General features: G+C 38.5%; 1 protein-coding gene across 1 annotated transcript; it reads left to right on the top strand.

Moving 5' to 3' along the window:
- The first annotated feature begins 3,078 nt into the window (after window positions 1-3,078).
- LOC103707288 (homeobox protein LUMINIDEPENDENS-like) lies at window positions 3,079-18,214 on the top strand. Its single transcript, XM_008791717.4, has 13 exons — window positions 3,079-3,544; window positions 4,299-4,326; window positions 5,146-5,276; window positions 7,040-7,461; window positions 7,549-7,642; window positions 7,722-7,815; window positions 8,769-8,895; window positions 8,989-9,040; window positions 9,117-9,157; window positions 9,292-9,380; window positions 14,123-14,566; window positions 16,499-17,070; window positions 17,163-18,214. Exons 1-13 carry the CDS (start codon window positions 3,359-3,361, stop codon window positions 17,964-17,966), a joined length of 3,084 nt encoding a protein of 1,027 aa, XP_008789939.1. The 5' UTR covers window positions 3,079-3,358; the 3' UTR covers window positions 17,967-18,214.
- The last annotated feature ends 1,837 nt before the right edge of the window (window positions 18,215-20,051 follow it).

A 20,051-nucleotide genomic window follows, 5' to 3' on the forward strand; every position in this document is an offset into this window, starting at 1 on the left:
GCTGTCCAAACTGCTCGTTTTCGAGTCCATCGTGCCTCGTTTTCGAGCCTCCCGAGCGCCGACGGACGGACGTTTAGGAAATGTATAAATCTCCATTGATGACTTTCCAAAACAGAATAAACAACCCTTCTTTCTACTCTGTCTACTGGCTTTGCAAGTTGACATAATGACTGTTTTTGTTTGATTACAATCCATCTTTGAGCCAAGTAGGATTTATTGCTAGAACATCTGTAACCATATTCGACCCAAACTGCTGGCTTGTGGGTCCAATATGGGTGCTTACGAGAACCAAACAAACCCTTAACAAAAGTTTTCAGTGGATGCATCGAGATATATGGGATCTATATATGAACAAGAATTTTTAGAGTATGTTTGACTCATTCAGATCATGATTGAACAAATGAGACAATTTTCCAAATGAGCAGCATCCGAGCTATGGAATCATTAGTTTATGAAAGATCGTAGATCGGAGACATCTAACTGAGATAGATCAGTTTCAGCTCCAATCATTCGATAATTTCCATAAGCACAAATTTTACATTTTATAGTTCAGCAACTACCCCGACCGATTAGAAATCCTATATATTAAGTATTATTTGCAACATCTATTTAGATGGATCAGAATGATGATAAATAAATTGGTATCATTTCCTCGATATCTCTGACGATTAAGTTAATAATAAATATAGTTGTGATGCATAAGATTCGTAGATATTTTTTTTCTTTCGAGCAAAGTTTATAAATATTTTTATTGTAATTTGCAATAGAAAATATCATTGTCTGAATCCACATATAACATTTAAATATAGAATAACGTATATCACATGATATCTTGCATATTGTCATGTCAATTGAACCTATAGAAATGATATTTAATATATATATATATATATATATATATATATATATATATATATATATATATATATGGAAAGAGAACAATATTTAGCTACGATTTTAATCCTGCAAACCAGTCATCTGAGCATTCTTTGAAGAGAAGTGATTGATATATAGGCGGATTGAGATGCGTCCAAGGGAATTAAGATTGATGGCATGTTAAACGTTTGCAATCATTTTCTGTAGTGCTTCACCAACAATATGAAGTGAGCATTGTCTCTAGTTTGACTCTATCTTCATGTTTTATCAGTTAGAGATAAAATTTTTAAGCAAAATTCAATTTTTAATCGAAGAAACCCATACCTCATGATACATGTGTAGAATTTTAAAATTATGGTTGCCAAAACTTTAAGTATGGTTGTAAGCTTGAACATGAAAACTAAAGCAGAGTTTTACGGCGCAATGCAGAAACAAGAGATACCTGTGGGATGTATCAAACTATGGGATGGTTGTTGACTTGTTGGTTCAACCTGTGCTAACCCGTTGACATGTTAATCTTTGATAAAGGGGAGTGGTTTTCCTTGCATCAAATCCTACCTAAGTTAGATCAACTAAGTTTGTTTCCTTTATGTTTGAATTCATAATTCAAAAGCATTTTTTTCCTTCCAAATTTGAGTTCACTTGAAATAGTATTTAAAAGTATTTTTAATACAGTACCTTTTGCTTTGTCAAAATTTTTGAATAAAAAATATTTAAATTTATCAATATATATCTAAAATATTAAAAGGAAGATAAAAATAAGTAAGTGTAGCTTATCCAAGAATCAACTAAGAGGTATTGATATAAAAATTCGGATTGCTCTTTGCTTTTGCACCATATCAGAGCGAATTAGTGTGAACGGATTCGGTCTGTGCGGATTACGATTCTCTTATATTTAAGCGAACTAGACAAAAACACAAAGGGGCAGAAAAACAAATAGCACCCAGTAAAAACAAGTAACGCGCGGGGGGGGGGGGGGGGGGGGGGGGGGGGGGGGGGGGGGGGGGATTGATATTAGCTTTTTTATTCTTATTTTTGCATATGTACTCATGCCATCTAACGCCGTTAAAAAATTAACGGTATCAAATTAAAATGACTAAAATACCTTTAATGGGTAGGCATGCAAATAAAAATTTTTATAAGGGTATACAAGCAAATAGTAACTTTACAAGAATATTCATACAATTTTCTATATTTAGAAGGGTATATACGCAAAAAAAAAATCCTAATAGATGAAAAGAATTTAGATACATTACTTAATGTGATAGCCTTTATAATTTTGTATTTATTAGGAAATGCATTTGGTTCTATGACCAAAGGCCTGGTTCTTTATCATGAATATAACAAAAATATATAATAGGATTTATAAATTGGTTGTATCTAGATTTACCTCTTGCAATTGATCTGATGATGGGATTAATATCATAATAAGAGGTATGGTAGCTTTGCGTGATAATTAATATGGATTGCTTTCTTGCAGGACACAAGTATAAATGGTTATATTCTTCTATGCATTAAACTCAAAAGCAGATAGAAAAGTTTTTGAAGATTTGAAAGATGGCTCGTGTCTTTAGAGAGGATAGATTTACAACCTAGAAAGGTTTTTGTTTATCCTCTGTTGAGTTACAGAACAGGGAGGAAGGAGGAAGGAGATCCCGAGCAAGCTGCATCGCGATCTCGGGATGCTCTCGCTCGTCATGGCCTGCGGGATCGCGATCTCGCCATCGCGAACGCCTGCGATCGGGATCCCGATACATGGGGGGTGGGCAGATGCCGGGGGGTGGGGGAGTGGTGGGGAAGCCGGGCGTCGGGCAAAGGGGGTGGAGGGTGGGGAAGCCGGGTGTCAGGGGGAAGCCCGTGAGGGGTGGGGAAGCCCCGGGGGGGGGAGTGGGGGCGGGGGCGCCAGGGGTAGGGAAGCCGGGCGCGGGTCCGTATGGAGGTGGAAGGGAGTAAGAGTAATAATATCATTTCAAAATTTAATTTTATTTTTAATTAATATAAATACAATTTTTTTAACACCAACAACCGTTATATTAGGGATATTTGTATGATAACAGAGTTTTATAAGGATATATATGTAAATATAAATTTTGAAAGGGTATTCACGTAAAATTTAGTATTTAAAAAAAAAAAAACCTACGAAAAAAAAATCCAAAAATTAATATGGGCGGAACAAAGCTTATATGCCTCCCCCCTTCCATAATCTCCTTGTTTTCATCTTCTTGTGCCGCGCGCCGGCTATTTTCCCCTCTCTCTCTCTCTCTCTCTCTCTCTCTCTGGGGTCCTGCCCTCCCCTCCCGGGGTCTCTAGGGAAAAATTCTAGGAGATATCCGGCCCTAACCCTAACCCTAACCCTAATTGTGGCTCGCTGTGGGGCTTTCTCGGGTCGCTAGGGCTGTCGTCTCCGATCCGGAGCGCTCCGTCCTCTCATTCGGATCTCTAATGCGCGGGAGCTCGAGCGATTCTGCTGTTGGGATCGGAGATGGCGCTCGTTCCGGGGGTTTCCGAGGGTGCGGTCGTGGAATTGGATGTCGACAGCTCGGTGGAGTCCCTCGCGGCGCTCCTCGACTCGCAGAGGGAGCTCTTCCGCAGCCAGATCGATCAGCTTCAGAAGCTCGTCGCCGCCCAATGCAAGCTCACCGGCGTCAACCCCCTCTCCCAGGAAATGGTGCGTGGCTACCGAGTTTTAGGGTTTTCTCGTTTCTTTACGGTTGTTGTGTTGTTTTGCTCTTTGGAGCGTGCTTTTCTGCTTCTTGGTGCCCTCGTCGGATGCTGGATGCGGTGAAACAAAGGGAAAAAAAAAGAAAACTGAAAGCTTTGGTCTTTGAAGAATCTTCGATTTATTGTTCTGAAAAATTATTTTTTAGGAATTTAGGGTTTCAATTCTCGGTACAAATTATGCATGCTTATCATCTTCTGCCATCTTAGTATTACTTGCATATCGTATGCATTTGTCAATGGTATCAAATCTTCGTTAGTCTTGTGATGTTTATGCTTGTTGCCTTGATGTACTATGCCAGGGTGCCATGAATTTCCTAATCGCCCACATTTTCTCTTTCTGATGTTAGAGCTTTTTGAAGAATAAGGTGGTGACTTTTGAAATCAGGAATATCTAACAATCCAATGTCTATATTTGCATGCATTCCTGCCAACTAGTCAGCGATTAAGAAGCTTTGTTGCTGGAGGTCTAAAGGATATGCTTGAATTGCAGTAGACTACCATGAGTCGTGTGCTTGAATTTGTCAATATTGTGAACCTTGCATCTTAGAATATTCTGTCAAGGAAACTCTTTGTAATTGATCTTTCATTCATTGTATTGATGCTCTCTAATCTTAGCTAGACTTTTCTTTGGATCTTACACGATCTTGTCTTAGTTTTCTTGAACAGAAAAATCACTAACTTGCACATTGTTTTGCATGCAGGCTGCTGGAGCACTATCAATAAAAATTGGTGAGTTATTGTATTTACTCATAATAATAGAAATTGGATTATTCTTAGAATTTTTAGTTGTTTCCTTAGTTCTATCTAAACATAACGATCTAACATTAAAGAAAAAAGTCAAGTAATTGAACAAAATCTGAAGCTTTCTTCTAATTATGGCAAAGAATTTATTGAACTCCGTTTGCATTTAGTAATTTTTTTCACTAATTACTCTTTTGGCTTTTACTTGAGAAAATTAGCCTCATCGTATTCAAGGTTTAAGATTTCTGCTTTGATTTGTTTTTCATCTATTAGGATATCAAAATGGTTATACTGAAATCAAAAAGTTCAGCTAGGACAAAAGGTCTGAAACCGACAAGCAGTCAATTCATCAAGGAAACAAATGCTAAATAGTTATATATAACAATATTTTCAACTGAACTGAAGGAAACTGCACGGAATATCTGTATGCATTTTGTTTTCAGAATCCTTTTCTGGCAAAAAAATTGAGCCTTTGCTGGACCAGTCGCTGCTTTATTTGCGCTTCACCTACCATCACTCTTACTATGCTGTTATTACCTTTAAAATCTCAAATTCTTTCAAGTGCATATAAAATGTCAACGTATGGACCAAATTATATCTTTCAAGTGTTTTCTGTTATATCCTTTACCGGAACATTCTACCTTTCTTATAATTTCATTTTATAATTTGAAGCAATTGGCATTTTTTAGTTTTGTCTTGTGCCACATTGCATGAAGTGTTTTTACCTTGTAGTTGCTACAGCAACCTTGATACTCAACTGATACAAATGAAATATATTTTTTCCCATATTTAATATTTTCTTTGCAGGTAAAATGCCAGGGGACTTGCTGAACCCAAAAGCAGTCAATTATATGCAGTCAGTTTTCTCAGTCAAGGATACCATTGGCAAGAAGGAAACTCGTGAGATTAGTGCTCTTTGTGGGATTACAGTTACACAGGTTGTTTGCTTTCTTATAAAGTGCAATGACAAAATTTTGTTTCATTCGTGATTGTGTGTGCTTTTGCTTCTCATGTGACCTAGTTGTTGCCTTGAAAAAATGATGAATCCTCTGGCTCCAGCCTTGCACCTTTTTTTAATATAATTTCTTCCATTTTTTTAGTCTTTAGCACCTGTGCTCAGCTGACATTATTGTTACTATGAAAGGATGTTAATACGCCTGTATCCATGCTCAAGCTCTCAGGCACTTCTTTGTTTTGTAATTTTTGTTATTTTGTTAATTAACTATAATTACTGTTCATAGTACACTATAGTAAGGAAATCTTGTGCTTGAATTTGCTTTGATGCTATGCTTGTTGCTGAATTAATAAATGCTACATTTTGAGTTCTGTTTAAAATTTGTTTCTATCTTTTTCTAAATTTAAAATTTTTGAATTTTAAAGTGTAGTTTTGTAAACAGGTGTTCAGTTCAAAAAATAGAAGGTTCAGAAATGGAATAAAAATGTAAAATAATATATACCGAAAATTGTGTGAGAGCGATTTGATTTTGGAATATTCTACTTAAAGAACAAAATTTCAATTGCATGATTTTGGGGCTTTTATGAGATTTAAGTGCAGAACCAAACAACTGGTGGCACAAAAGTATGACTTATATGTCCATACATACACACATGCATATATACATACATACAAACATGTGTATGTGTGTGTGTATATATATAAACATATAAATTCACGAAACATCATGATTTAGTAGTTCATTTAAACAATCCCATACAACACATATGGATGGACTTATGGTTATTTTTCCAATCAGATTTAATGATACTGATTTTAGTAGTGCTTATTCAAGTGTATTCTGAATGGAATCCTGTATTCACTGAATGGCAAATAAAATAAAAGAGAACTTCTAAGAGAAGCTTTTTAGAGAAAAGATTTTGGTCAGGGAGGATTCATAAGGCCATTCCCAAAGAGGCAGGACAAGATTTATTGGTTTCCGTCTTTTCTCTCCTAGCTAAAAAGACTGAAACCTTCATTTTGTCCTTATGATGTCAAATTTGAACATTGAGATATTTCTTTTTTTAATTTATTTTAATATTTTTTTGAATCTAGAATTATAGCTTGCTTGTTTTCAGGTTAGCTTGAGAACAAGTTCTGTGCTGTGGAAGCAATTGATACAGGTCAAAAGCTGCAATCTGAAAATTCTGGTTCTTTTGCCTTTCTGAAGGCACAATTTGATGGTGCTTGTTTGTTTGTTGCATTGACCACTTTTTGGAAAGCTTAGTTCGATCCCCAAGACTTTAACTAGTGTTTGCCAATTATGTGAATTCTTAGGCTGCCTCCATACACTGACTCATGCTACTAAATGAGCATTAATATAAACACTTGAAACTTGACACGATCTCTTGACATATAGAAGCAAGGATATATCCCATACAACCTGGTTAGTGGGATGATGTGGCAGGTTTGTTTTCTTTATATCAACAAGCCATGTCAACGCTAACATTTCTCCAGCGCCTGTTGGTCTTGGTATGTTTTTTTCGCTATCTGTAGTTTCTCTTCGGGTCCTATTGGTTGGTACCTCTTGTTATCTAGTTTTTGGTCACTTAAGAAGCTCTAAGAACACCACTTTCTTGACTGGTAATGCCTATTCAGTTGGATCTTTTCCTTGCATACCATTCCATCTACATCTTTTGCCACCTTTTACAAAAGAATTTGAGTGGCAAATGAAATGCAGTTTATTTACAACTTATTGACATGCAGGTTAGAGAATTTTTTGCTGCTCAGCGTTCAAGGGTGAGAAAGCTTGTTCACTTGTCACAGGAGAAAGCTATGAGAGTAGAGGCATCCAGGGCATCTAGTAATGGATGCTCCTTTAGTGCTCTACAGTCAGTTTCTGCTGAAAGTATGATAAGCAGGGAACAAATACCAGTTGCTGGGAGTGCCATGATTATTAATAGTTTGAGAGATGGCCAACAGGACACTTCGATTTCGACTGACCTTAAGAATGTTGAGGAAGGTCCTTCATGCTCAGCGCTGGAAGAGATTTTTCCTGGCATTGACTCCAATGATAAAAAATTTGTGGACAACATTTTTAATCTAATGAGGAAGGAAGAGACATTTTCTGGACAGGTGAAGCTGGTGGATTGGATTCTCCAAGTTCATAATTCGGCAGTCTTAATTTGGTAATTCCATGCCCTTTTTGAAAGCTTGAGCTGACAGTATTTAAAGATCATTTAACTGATCTTAGGTGTCCTTTGACATGCTTTTAGGTTTTTAACTAAAGGTGGTCTTACCATTCTAGCAACATGGTTGAGCCAAGCAGCTCATGAAGAACAAACAACTGTGCTTCTTGTCATTTTTAAGGTTCTTACTTTTATTGGTGGCATTTTTTTATTATTTTTATATGATACAGTTCCTCAGCTACAATTTTGTTTTTACCCAGGTTCTCTGTCACCTGCCACTACATAAAGCTTTGCCAGTACAAATGTCTGCTGTCTTGCAAACTGTTAATAGGCTGCGCTTTTATAGGACATCAGGTGTGTACTGTTCGATCACATTAAGGCATCATCAAATTTTTACCTTCAAAATTAGGTGCTGATTTCTTGAAAAATTTAGAATTGCCGTTCTCTATTTCTTTTCTTTTGTCTGATCACTTGGGCTGTTTTGATAAATGTTTATACAGTGGTGCTATCTAACCATTCTAAGATGCCCGACTTGAAAAAATTCTCAACTATTCCCTATATGTATTTTACTAATGCATTTTTATGAAGACATGAATTACGAACTCAATATTGTCTCTCCTATTTAATTGCCTCTAATGTTCTCCATCTGCTGAACGAGCTCTTCCATTGTGGGTGCAATTATTTACTAAGGAAAATGTTATTATATCCCTTTGCAATCAGAAGTCACTGAGATGAAGTTTGAGACAGTAACAACTAACAAATGAGTCTGTCAAAGAGAATAAGACATGGAACAAAGATGATATTGGCCTGAATATCAAATGAAGATGAGGGAATCTTTCATCTTCTTGATACAGTATTTTGCTATTTCATTAGCATCCTTGTAGTGTTGTCATTGTTGCCGGCTTCTTTATAGGCGGTTGTAATGTAGGTCAGTATAAGATGTTCTCGGTAAGTAACTTAATACATAATTCTTAGGGAGCAATTTTAAGACCACCCTGAAGTGTGCCAACTCTAGTTGGTAAGCTGTTTCGGACCAACCGAGGAAATGGGTGCAAGTCCCGCTCTCATGTCTATTTCGACCAGGATCCCTCCCATCCTAGTTCTTAAGAAGCCAAGTTTAAGACAGCCCATAGATTCCTCCAGTCTGTAACAAGGTAGCAAGCATTTCTTTGGAAAATGACATCTCATATTTTCTGTCGTATGTCCTTTGATTGCATATATTTCATGCAAAAATATTTTGCTTTAATTTAACTTCTGTTATGTCTTATGGTGATCTATTGGAACTCACTTATTGATTTGCAAATCAGACATATCAAACAGGGCGAGAACCCTCCTTTCTAGATGGAGCAAACTGTTTGTTAGAACTCAGGCTTTGAAGAAACCTCTTATCTGTTCCTCCAAGGGTTCTCAGAAGGAGATAATTCGTAAACAAAGGCATACAAAAATTCCTGTCCACTACAATGATAGTGTTATTTCTCATTTTTCAGTTAACTGTTTTTAAAGTTTTTTCTTTCTTCTCAATTATAGGATCAGTGAAATTCTTAGTGATGAGTCATGGCAATCCAATATTGATATTCCTGTAAGTAACTGTAAATATAACAAAAGGTTTATCTTTTTATCTGAAGAAAAAGCCTTAATTGTTTCTTTCTTGTTAGGAGGACATTCTTGCCCTTACTGAAGATATGGAAAACAACAGGTATTCATGTTTCTGATGTTGAATTAAAAGTGTTTGAGGTCCTAGGGGTATTGTCTTTATCCATTTTTAATGAACTTATTAAAACCTTGATTTTCTTTCTTTCTTTCTTTCTTCTTGTTTTTTTTATTGAACAGGAAATCAGAGTCAAAACAAGCAGTAAAGCTACTTCCATCTTCTGCTGATGAGTTAAGTAAAAAGCATGGCCGAAGTGTCTCATTGTCCAGTATCCTTAAGCGAATTTCCATACTGACCTTTATATTTCTTTCTAGTTTCTTTACTAGTATATGGCAGTCTTGTAGTATAGAAATATCATTCTGAGAAGTGAAGGTATTTCGCGGTGAATGTCACAGGGAAAGCTGGTAAATATGCTCCCTCTTTATATATACTTGTGCCCTTTTTTCCGTCTAGAAGTTTAGAGAAAGATGGGTATAGGGGAGTGCACCCATGAAAATTTGGCTGACCGCCTACAGGTGTGTGGGGCTTGATGATTATTGTCATGGTTATTTATGAAAGCAGGGAGTGCACTTTTCCAAAAAATTTGCAACACTGCTCTGATAAGCAATTTAGACTATCCCCAGTTTATAATTGCCATCATTTTAGATTTTTAAGTGGGTTGTGGCAGACAAGCCCCTACAAGAAATTGAGCCCAGTTACCTATTCTATTTGGGAAATCATGTGTTGAGTACTTGCAAATTAAAAGTATGATGGAAATGTTTTGGTTTTCTAGCAGTAGCAAGCACTTCGGTGCTAGGCACATCCCATGGGACTTGGATGCGTGTCTGCCAATGCCCCTATGAGGGCATGGGCATTGGGGAGCAACTCATGAACAAGTCTCCAGTTTGTGTGGAGTACATGCCTGGTATCTGTAGTGCTCATTCCCTGTAGTGAGCCACAGAAATGTCTTAAATGGGGAGAAACCCACATGCACGACAGTTTATGATTGCGCCATCAAGTTTATTTCAAATGGTTTTAGCATCTTGGATGAACCTTGAATATGCATATGAACTGTATCTCTTTCATGATTATTAATTATAACTATAAAGAAAATTAGAATTTGTGATTCAATTATCTATCAGGTGAGAAGTCTGTTGTTGCTTTTAATCCGTAATAAATTTCAAATCGGTATATTTATACATTAATCTTATTATTGAACTTCTATGATTTTTACATAAGAGTATAGAGTTTTTTTGCACTTGATAAGATAATCTATAATTTGTTTATCACTTGATTTTGAAAAGCTGGCTTTGAGTCTTTAAAGTAAACACTTGAGGCAATGTAGTAAAAACTCAGTACTTCCTCCTCAGGATCACTGATTATTGAAAATAAACCATACCCCTTGCAGTAATTTTTAAGGCAAGTAAGAGGCATGCAACTCTTTGTTTTTCTTGTAAATGACCCTTTAAGATTAAAAAAAAATGTTATTCAGCTAATAACTTCATCAAATGTTAAAATGATGATCCTTGGATCATTGCCTGCTGGAAGAAACTAACTCATTTAATTCATTCATCTTTATTTCTATTCTCACCGTTGAAAACTTGAAATTTTAATGTCCGAGTCTTATGCTTGATGCCTTTTGCTCCTTGATCCTCGATGGAGGCAGTCGATGGCCTATCCTTTGGCAGTCAACATTTCATTATCTTTAGTTATTTGAATTAGTTATTGGAGGCTCACAAATCAAACTGCCTTTAGGCTTTCATCTTGCATTTTTTGGCGGAACTGCCAAACCTCCACTTGTAACCTTCTAGAACATTGACCATGACCCACCATATTTATTGCATGTGCACTTGCATGTTCCAATAACCTTAAAAACATGCTATGATGTCAACTCTTCAGTTCTAGGTTGCTATGATGTCAACTCTTCAAATCTAGGTACCATCAACAAAGTTTGAGTGTTTACAATCAATGATGCCAACGTTATGAATTGGTTTCATTTTCCTAATCTAGGCAGCTTTTAGCAATAAAGGGGCCTACCATGAAATCTAATAGGCTAGTCTTTGGGTTGAAGACCTCATATTTTGGTTATATTAGTTAATGTCCATGTAGTTTAGGAGACAACCCCCAAGGTTGCATTAGATTTGGAAAGACAATAGAAAAGAGGTTGGGGGGCGGGACAAGGCTTGGGATGAGACATTGTGTATATCCAAGCTAGAAATGATAAACCAATTCTCCAAAATGAGACAATTCTTAAATATATTTTTTTTTGGGGGGGGATGTAATTAGTCCAACTCAACATTTGATCTCACTTGATTGGAATTCCTCCCCAAATTAAAGACCCCTAGGTTTGGTCCAGACCTGAAATTCAGCTTATTAGAAATAGAGGTTTGAGCTATGGTTGTTTATAGGGTTTGCCAAATCGTTCGGACGGTTATGGCCATACCGAATCGGCTAAAAGTTGGGACGGTTTGGCCTTCAAAACCCCCTAGGCCCCCCCTCAACCCCCTCCTGGCTTCATTTTCTCCCTATCACTTTCTCCTCCTCTGCCATGAACTCGAGCTTTGAAGTTGCCTTCGCTGAAGGCTCCACCGGTACCTAACGCCGACGCCGTTGCCATTGATTGACGTGATGCCAATGTCGACGCTCAACCGACGACAATGCCCCATAATGCCCCATATGCCTCTTTATATTCCCCCCCCCCAAAGCTCTCGCTCTTTCTCCCCGTCATTTTCTATCCCTACCCTCGGTTCTTCTCCTTCTAAGGTTAGAGTTAGGGTTTTTTCCCGTTCTCACCTCCTCTTCTCCAGATCCTTTGTCTCTGGTACACCTTGGCTTGGTGCGGTACATAATGAACCACACCGAACTAGTAATCGGCCGTTATGACCTGTAGTAATGGTCTGGCAAACCTTGGTTGTTTTATTTACATTGTGAACTAATAGGACTGGCTTTGAATAATTATATGGTTTGGGACCCTTCTACCTGACTTGGCATGTCATGGACATAGTTCACCTTTTTCCGCATTGAATCTTGAAACATTTGCAGGCCATCCAATTCTAACTCTTCCCTTTGTTGGCTAGTTTAAAGGTAAATTTAAGTTCTAGCTGATATATGGTGTGAAGATGCAATAATTATTTATGGGTGTTTATAAAGGACTGATAATCATCAGTTATGTAACAAACACATGCTAATTTAGTCTTTGAACTCTAGAAACTGATTTTCATGATTGGGGTGCAACCAGGTCCAGTTAAATAGGATTTCAGCATAGTCTAAGCGAGATTCATATTTGGACTGGGCAAAAAATTTAATCCATGGCCGATCCACCTTTATTTGGTTTGTGTTGAGTAACTTGAGTTGGGCATAGGTTTTTTTTTTATTCGATCGATTTAGTTTCCTGGGTTGGATCAGTTTAATAACAACACAAACATTACCATAGGAGGTATGCATATCATCAACATGTCATGCAAGAAATATCATTCTCGATAACATGCAGTCATTATCAGCAAATTATTCTGCATGAAATTAATGAACAACCACTTGTTTTTTATTGGTAACAACAGAAGTAGTAGACTGACTACATAAAATTATTGCCTTTTGGTGGTACTGCATAAAATTATTTCTGAAAACATTTTAGTTTCTTAAATTGTAGAAAGGTCTGGATGGGTGGGATCATCCAATCCATATTTGATTGTTTGATTTTTTATAATCCAAGCCTAATCAAAATCACCCAAATTCAAATTGGGCTGGGTCATTTGTTTTGGTTTCAAATCAGAAGCTAGTCAACGCTATCAACTTTAATTCATGACATTCCACATATAATGATTGAAACAAGAGATAATTTAATGGATGTTAAGAGAAAAGTAATGTCATTTTGAAAATTCATCATGCATCTAAGTTTGACAGCTAGCATTTGATACTCAAACCCAAATGCCAGCCTGGATCTGACCAAACTTGACATATTGAGTCAGGTTTAACCTATTTGGTGTGTGGTTGTTTCTGGGTCTAAAATCTTGAACCAAATGCAACCAAGGCAGGTGCTGGTCTTGTTTGCGCCAGTCATGGCCTAGTCTGTTTGTAGGCTGAAGAATAAAGTTTACTAGAACCTTCAGGAAAAAAAAGAGGTATACAGTCATTTCAATAATTACATGGGAATATTGTAGGATTTGCATGCTTTCTCTAGTAAAACGTGATTTTAAAAAATTTGTTGCTGAAGGCTTTTAACACAGCCTAGAAAGGCAACCTTTCTTGGAATCTTAATGGCCACCTACAAGTTGAATGATTTAGAGATGGAAAAACATGTAGACTAGAAGTCTTACCAGGAGGCTTTATCCAACTACTACCATGTGAAGTTTCAGGAATCCTTCTCCATCATTCATGCTAACATTTTTCAGTTTTTTTCTCAAAACTTCAATCTATGCTATCTTATGTCTTCCCTATCTTGGCCCTTAGACAATCAAGACTACTGCACTTTAAAACCCCCAGTTAGCATAAGGTCATGGTACTGTATCTGATATGAAAGATAATGTAGGCCTGCCTCTACTTGAAAAGTAATAAAGAGTCTTAATTCATCCATACACTGGTCAGTGACTGACTAATGGGTAGCATTTACTCGGATGAGATGATTGTGTGACTGTTTTTGTCACTGCCAAACTCGTTTCTATGTTCAACAATTGTTGTGGGTTGAAGTTCAAAGATTGAATGATTAAAGCGAACCCTTAGAATCATGGTGGCATGTTGATATCACCATTACTCATTATGGTAATGTAATGTATGCCAAGCTAAATGTAGTTTGGATTATTGTGGGTGACAAATAGGGAAGATATAAATCATACATGTATTCTACAAATTTTCAGTAGTATTGCTCTGCCAAGGATCCCAAAATGTGGATGTCAACAAGGCCATACAACATTAGTCTAAATTGTTTAGTTTTCCTTCTTTCGACAGTTAGGAAAGCATTGTTAATTATGGATGCAACTTCTAGTATTAGGGAACATTCACTTTTCAGAGTGTTTCGTTTTCCTTAGCAATTCACAGGAACCAAAGAACGCAGAAAAGTTTTACTGGTGGAGCAGCCTGATCGTAAAACTTCAGGAAGAAGCATGCAGGTTGCAAGAGCAGTACCTTCAAACCATAGCCGTCCGATGTCAGCTGATGATATCCAGAAGGCAAAGTTGCGTGCAATGTTCATGCAGAATAAGTATGGCAAGGCTGACACATCCAATAGTGAAAATAAGCTACAGAAAACAGAAGATAATCATGAGCCTTCTCCATCTCAGACTAGCAATATGTTGTCTGCATCAAGGGTCCATCAGTTACCTCCACTGGAAAAAGATGGAGGGACAAAAGCTTCAATATCCACAGCAAATATTCGTCCCAACGAGTCAGAAACTTTGGTCATTCCAAGACCAAACACAACTTCTCAGGAACAGTTGCTGGAGAAGTTGAAGTGCAGTCAAATCCAATGGCAGACACCTCCAGGTACCTTTGTTTTGTGTCTCTTCATCTGTTTCTGTTCCGCTCTGTTGAATTGTTTCTATCTAGGAGGGAACGACAAGCTTTTACTGATCTTCAATCAAGTTTTGCATTATTGTGGCCGATGGGATTCTTTAATTAAATCAGATGGTTTAGTAAGAATGTGTGGCAGCTTTTATAGCATTAGCCTTGGTCTGGCAATGCACATGAATAATGCGGGTCATATGCTTTGTAGATGATCTTTATATTAGGACTTTGAAGAGCTTTGTTGTCTGATTATGTTTATGCCATAAGAATTATGCTTAAAATGCTAAGCAACGCCAGACGTGGAAAATCTGATGGCGCATATGCTTCCATGAGTTTCTCCAGTGTGGATCGCATGATGCTGGACCAATGTTATTTGCTAAACCCACTTATGGTATAAATATAATGCTGTTTGCTTGCTCACTCGTTCGATGTTAACTCTATTTTTGTTCCTTTCATCGTCGCGGTGGGAGAGTTTGCAACCCAATCCTAACCCTAGGAAGATAAACTAAAATGCAACTAAGTAGCTACCATCAAGTGTTGTTAGAGAGCTATAAAATGGAATGTGTCTCGAGAAAGCTAGTTTAATTATTTGCAGATACTAGACCTTATAGGGTCTCTAAATTATATACTAGTTTGATATAAAATGGGAAGTTTAAGGCATCCGAATCAAATATGAGTGGTTTTATAGATTTAAAAGTGCAGCATTCATCCTTATTGCTCCGCTGGTTATACATCATAGGTGTGCCTTGCTAGAACATGGATGTTTGCTTATGGGACCAGCTGGGTGTAAATTCTACAATAAGCACAGAAGGGCCTTTTATTTCTCTCTGATTTTCATCTCTGGAAGCAATTTATGGATGATGACCGCAGAGCAGTTGGTTTGTTTAGTTGCTCTTCTGAACCACGGCAATAGCTAGATTGTGTAAGATATATTCAGTCACGAGTTTCCTATCATCCACCATAAAAAATCGTTATTACCAGAATATCTTCCAACAGTTAACTGCAGCCATGTACATCTTTTACTGAAATGATGACAGGAAACCTTGTCCGCCTTGAATTAGCTTTTTAATTATCTGAGTGCGAAAGGGATTTTTAACACGCAGCCTTCAAATACTTGGTAAATTCCTTTTTTGTTTCTTTCTCCTATAACTTCAAGGCATGCTGTGAAACAGAAAATATTAACATGTCCTCAGTTCACTGTATATCTACTCACTCGTGGTATTAGCTAGAGATTTCATATATAACCGTTGTGGTGATAGAGTTTAATCAATATGATTTTTCTCGGTGGATGGCTTTAGTGGGAAATGCATTTTATTTAGTTTCCATCTAGCTGCATATGATATGAGAGGCTTTGTGGGTCGTATTTGACTATTAGGTTTTTATGGGGTTCTGCAGCTGGTAATGGTGTTTTTTTTGTGTGTGAGTACAATGATATAGCATTCTCAAAAGATGTGGCAGCAGACGGTGCGTTCAATGCTCTCGACTTGGTTCCGGAAAAGATGATGTCAGAGAGAGAATCCTGGATGTTTTGTCTTGTCATTTTCTAGTTTAACCAACTAAAAGGGCTTGGCTGACCCGAAATGTTCCCAATATTAAACTTTCTATCATTAATTATCAAGGAAGGTAAATTTACTTGTTTTTTTTTGAGAAAAAAATTCGTTTTAAAAATAGCATATTATTTAAGAAGCTCTCCTTTTTGGTTGATTAAGAAGCTCTCTTTAGTTCAGGAAATATATAACTACAATGATCATTCATAACCTTGAATCCCAGAATATTAGAGTTTTGTTGATATTATATTTGAATTTATACTCTGCTGGCCTTACTACAGCATTTGGCTACGCTTCTTTAGCAGAAAAAAAATTGTTCAACATCTGAAAGTTTCTGGCATGTTGGCCATATTATTTGCTGCAGAGATTATAAATGATTCTAAATGGCGTGTGGGCGCTGGGGAAAACAGCAAGGAAGTTGAAGTCCAGACGCAGAGAAATCAGCGGGAAAAGGAGACGTTCTATTCAAAACCGGAGGACATTCCATTGAATGCAAAGGAACCTTGGGACCTAGAGATGGATTTCGATGACAGCTTAACTCCCGAAATCCCAACCGAGCCGCTACCGGATGCCGACATCACTGAAGACTCTGTATGCTCTCCCTGCAACGTTGGAGCCTCCGATAATGGAACGCCTGCTGCTACCTCTGCTCCTCCTCCTCCTCCTCCTCCAATCAGTAATGGCAATCCAGAGCCTGACCTCGAGTTGCTAACCGTGCTGCTCAAAAACCCAGAGCTGGTCTTTGCGCTGACCTCCGGTCAGGCGAAGAGCATGACGAGTGAGCAGATGGTGGCGTTGCTGGACGTGCTCAAGAGAAATGGCGTAGGGTTGGCAGAATTGGTGAACCGGGCGGCTGACGGCCTGGAGCAGAAGCCTCAGGAACCTAAACCCACCTCTCTTCCATCTCCGACTCCTCCATCAGATCCAGCTGCAAGGGTGAGTCTTCTGCTGCTCGCCGCCATCTTCATCTGAATTGTTGCTGGTTTCGTTCTCCATGAAACTCTGTGACCACCTTCCTTGTCTTGCAGGCCGGCTGGAGATCAGAATTCCCGATCGGTCCGAGTACTCCCGCAGCAGTCCTTCCTGTGGTTGCTATGACACAGGCTCCAGGTTTGGGGCTGCATCCTCATACTCCAACCACCCATCTCTCATCAATGTCGCAGACGACAGTAACTATTAATCCGACATCTCAACACCATCCGTCTCTCAATTTCCTTCCAAAGAGGCTTCAAGCACCCTCAGCTCACCAGATTCGTACCTCTGTATATCCATTGCAACATCGCACAGTTCCTGAACCCATCCTGCCTGCAAACCAATACACATCGGTACCTCGGCAGGAGTCCTTCAACCATAATCCTTCACCCATGACTACTTTGCCTGCTTTCCCATCAAGGTCGCAACCTCCAACGTTTTCTCCGAGAATTCCCGCATGGCCGCCCGGTGCTGCCGCGAGTGCCACCAGCGTTGGGAGGCCGAATCCAACGCCAGACCCTTGGATTGGTCGATCAAATGACGTGTCGGAGGGTCCGGTCCCTTTCTTGGCTGACCAAGTCAACCACAATGCTCGCCCCAAGGGACCTGTGCCGCCACTTTTTGTGCCACCCAGGGATAGAAATGGGATTCTGGATGATGGTTCAGAGGTAGAGACATGGAGCCCAGAAGGCAGCCCTGTGAGATTACGTGGCCGGGATTATTTTTCCGGGACAACAAGAGACCATGGCCGGAATCATAGGCCTGAATGGCCCCGGCGGTGGGATGCCGGGAATCGGGACCGCCACAGGCCTGGCAGTAAGCAAAGGTGGCCAGGCCGCGATCGAGACAGGAGGCGATGATTTCGTGTATGATTTGTTTGCAGGGAGGAATCCTCTTTCAGATTTGTTGTGGGATAGAGTAGAATTGTGAAATGTGAATAGATTATAGAGCCTCCAGATTCTAATGAAACATTCTGTTCCAATTCCAGCTGGTGATCAGTCACAAAAAATAAAAATAAAAATAAATTTCCATTTTTTCTTTGCTCGAATCCAGTCACTGTAGCCTCTAAATTTTCATCTCAAAATAAAGTAAAGCTCCGGTCAACACATCTAGATGACTTCTTGTGCTCTTCCATTATTCTCGGCAGTCAAATTATTACGTTGACAGGCGTACTTGACACCTCTGCGACCTCTGAATCTGATACGCAGAATTCTTAGCATGATATCAAGTGTGAGGTGCATATCGGTTGATGGCATATTGGAGCCGCCGCACTTCTTCCTCTGGAGAATATTTTAGACCCGTGCGTCTTTATATCTAGTAGTCTTGGTGTGTTCACTGTATGAAGGTTTTCCCTTTAAAAAGAAGAAACAATCATAAGTCATAAGGCTGGTATTTGGCAACGCCTTGTCCTTGATGCTGTGCAAATAGCAAGCTAGCAAACCTAAAAAAGTCGCATACATTCCATGATTTCATGTCGCAGTTCGAGTAAAGAGATTTCTCACTGTGCATCCCATGTAATGATGTAATAATATGGTATTGTAAGTACTGATAACAATGCTACACTAGCCAAAATGGATTACCACTGACATGCTTGTAAGGATGGTTAGCTAAGAGTGGTTCTTGAGGAGTTGATTCCATCAAGAGATTGATTTTATAGCTTAAGAACATTCATATACTGCTAGGCCCCTGTAAATTAGTTGTTCTGATAACTGGCTTGGGGCAATAGAACTTGCTGAGAAAACGGGAGGGAATGAGTTCCTCCCAGAGTCAGTTCATCAAGAGAATGAAATCAGAAAATATTACCGGGGCAATAGATCTTCATCTTCTCTTTTGTAATGGTTCATGGAGATCTTGGAGTTGATTCATGTGGGAAGGATTGAAGAAATAGAAAGACAACATAAATGCCGAGAATTTTCATGGTTGTATCTTCTTTTTGAGCTCTCTATCTTTATTATTTGGCCTCTAGCTATGAAGAAGGAAAAAGTAAGGAATATGCACGCTGCTTTTCTTGTTTTTGTTACTCCCTCCCTCTCCCTCAGGTTGTAGCTTCGGGTTATGTAGCAATATCAGTGTTGGAGAGGTCAAGGTATCTCAGATGCTCCACTTAAGCCTACTACCAGCAGATAGGTTCCTGACAAATTGATAGGAGAAAGATCCAAAGCAATTTGCCATTTGCCATGCACTTGTTAGAATGAAGAACTTTTCTTTCCTTGTTGGCTACGTTCTTTAAGACTAGGATCGGATTGAAAAATGTTATGACATTATCTGCAATTTAATTACTAGCTTTTAAAGGTTCCAGCAGCATACAACCATCACAAATAGAGGCGGATCCACCAAGTTTCACCATTCAGATCAACTTGATTATATGATCACCATGGAACAGAACAGAAGAATTTTCATGCTAAAATTTATTGGTTTTCTGGCAGGGGGAAAAAGAAGAGAAAGAAGGGAAAAAGGAGAGGAAGTGTGTTTATTGATTTGCTGCAGCCTGCAGGGAAGAAAGAAGAGGAAGTGCGTTAATGGTCCGGGCGTCTGGCGGGTAATGGTCAACCCGGTGTTGACTCCCGCCCGCCACGTCATCCTGCTTCTTCGATCTCATCCCAACGCCATCAAATCTTGACACTCATCCTCTTTTTTTTAAAAAAAAAGAAAAAAAAGCGTCAGGCCACACTCAATGTATGCCTCTCACCAAAACAATACGCATATATTGAGCCCAAGTCTCACTTTAACTAACTTATACCAGAACGATATAAACTAAATTATTTGTCCACGAGAAAAGAAAAATTATTTAGTGTTTGAGGATTTCGCAATTGACTTCAACATTCACCGTCGTGTAAACCCTATACTAACAATATCAAGTTTGATGTGCAAAACTTTTAAATGTTCGATCGTTAATCTTTGGTAAAAATATGGATGGTTCATCTTTTATGGAGATTGGAATCGGA

The sequence above is a fragment of the Phoenix dactylifera genome, chromosome 13 (assembly GCF_009389715.1).
Source record: "Phoenix dactylifera cultivar Barhee BC4 chromosome 13, palm_55x_up_171113_PBpolish2nd_filt_p, whole genome shotgun sequence".
Lineage (NCBI taxonomy): Eukaryota > Viridiplantae > Streptophyta > Magnoliopsida > Arecales > Arecaceae > Phoenix > Phoenix dactylifera.

What these genes read in the sequence shown, in the direction of transcription:
- LOC103707288 (XM_008791717.4), top strand. Translation starts at nt 3,359, where the DNA reads ATGGCGCTCGTTCCGGGGGTTTCCGAGGGTGCGGTCGTGGAATTGGAT. An exon ending in AGCACTATCAATAAAAATTG is followed by an intron (nt 4,327 to 5,145) that starts GTGAGTTATTGT and finishes TTTTCTTTGCAG; the next exon opens with GTAAAATGCCAGGGGACTTG. An exon ending in CATCAGATCCAGCTGCAAGG is followed by an intron (nt 17,071 to 17,162) that starts GTGAGTCTTCTG and finishes CTTGTCTTGCAG; the next exon opens with GCCGGCTGGAGATCAGAATT.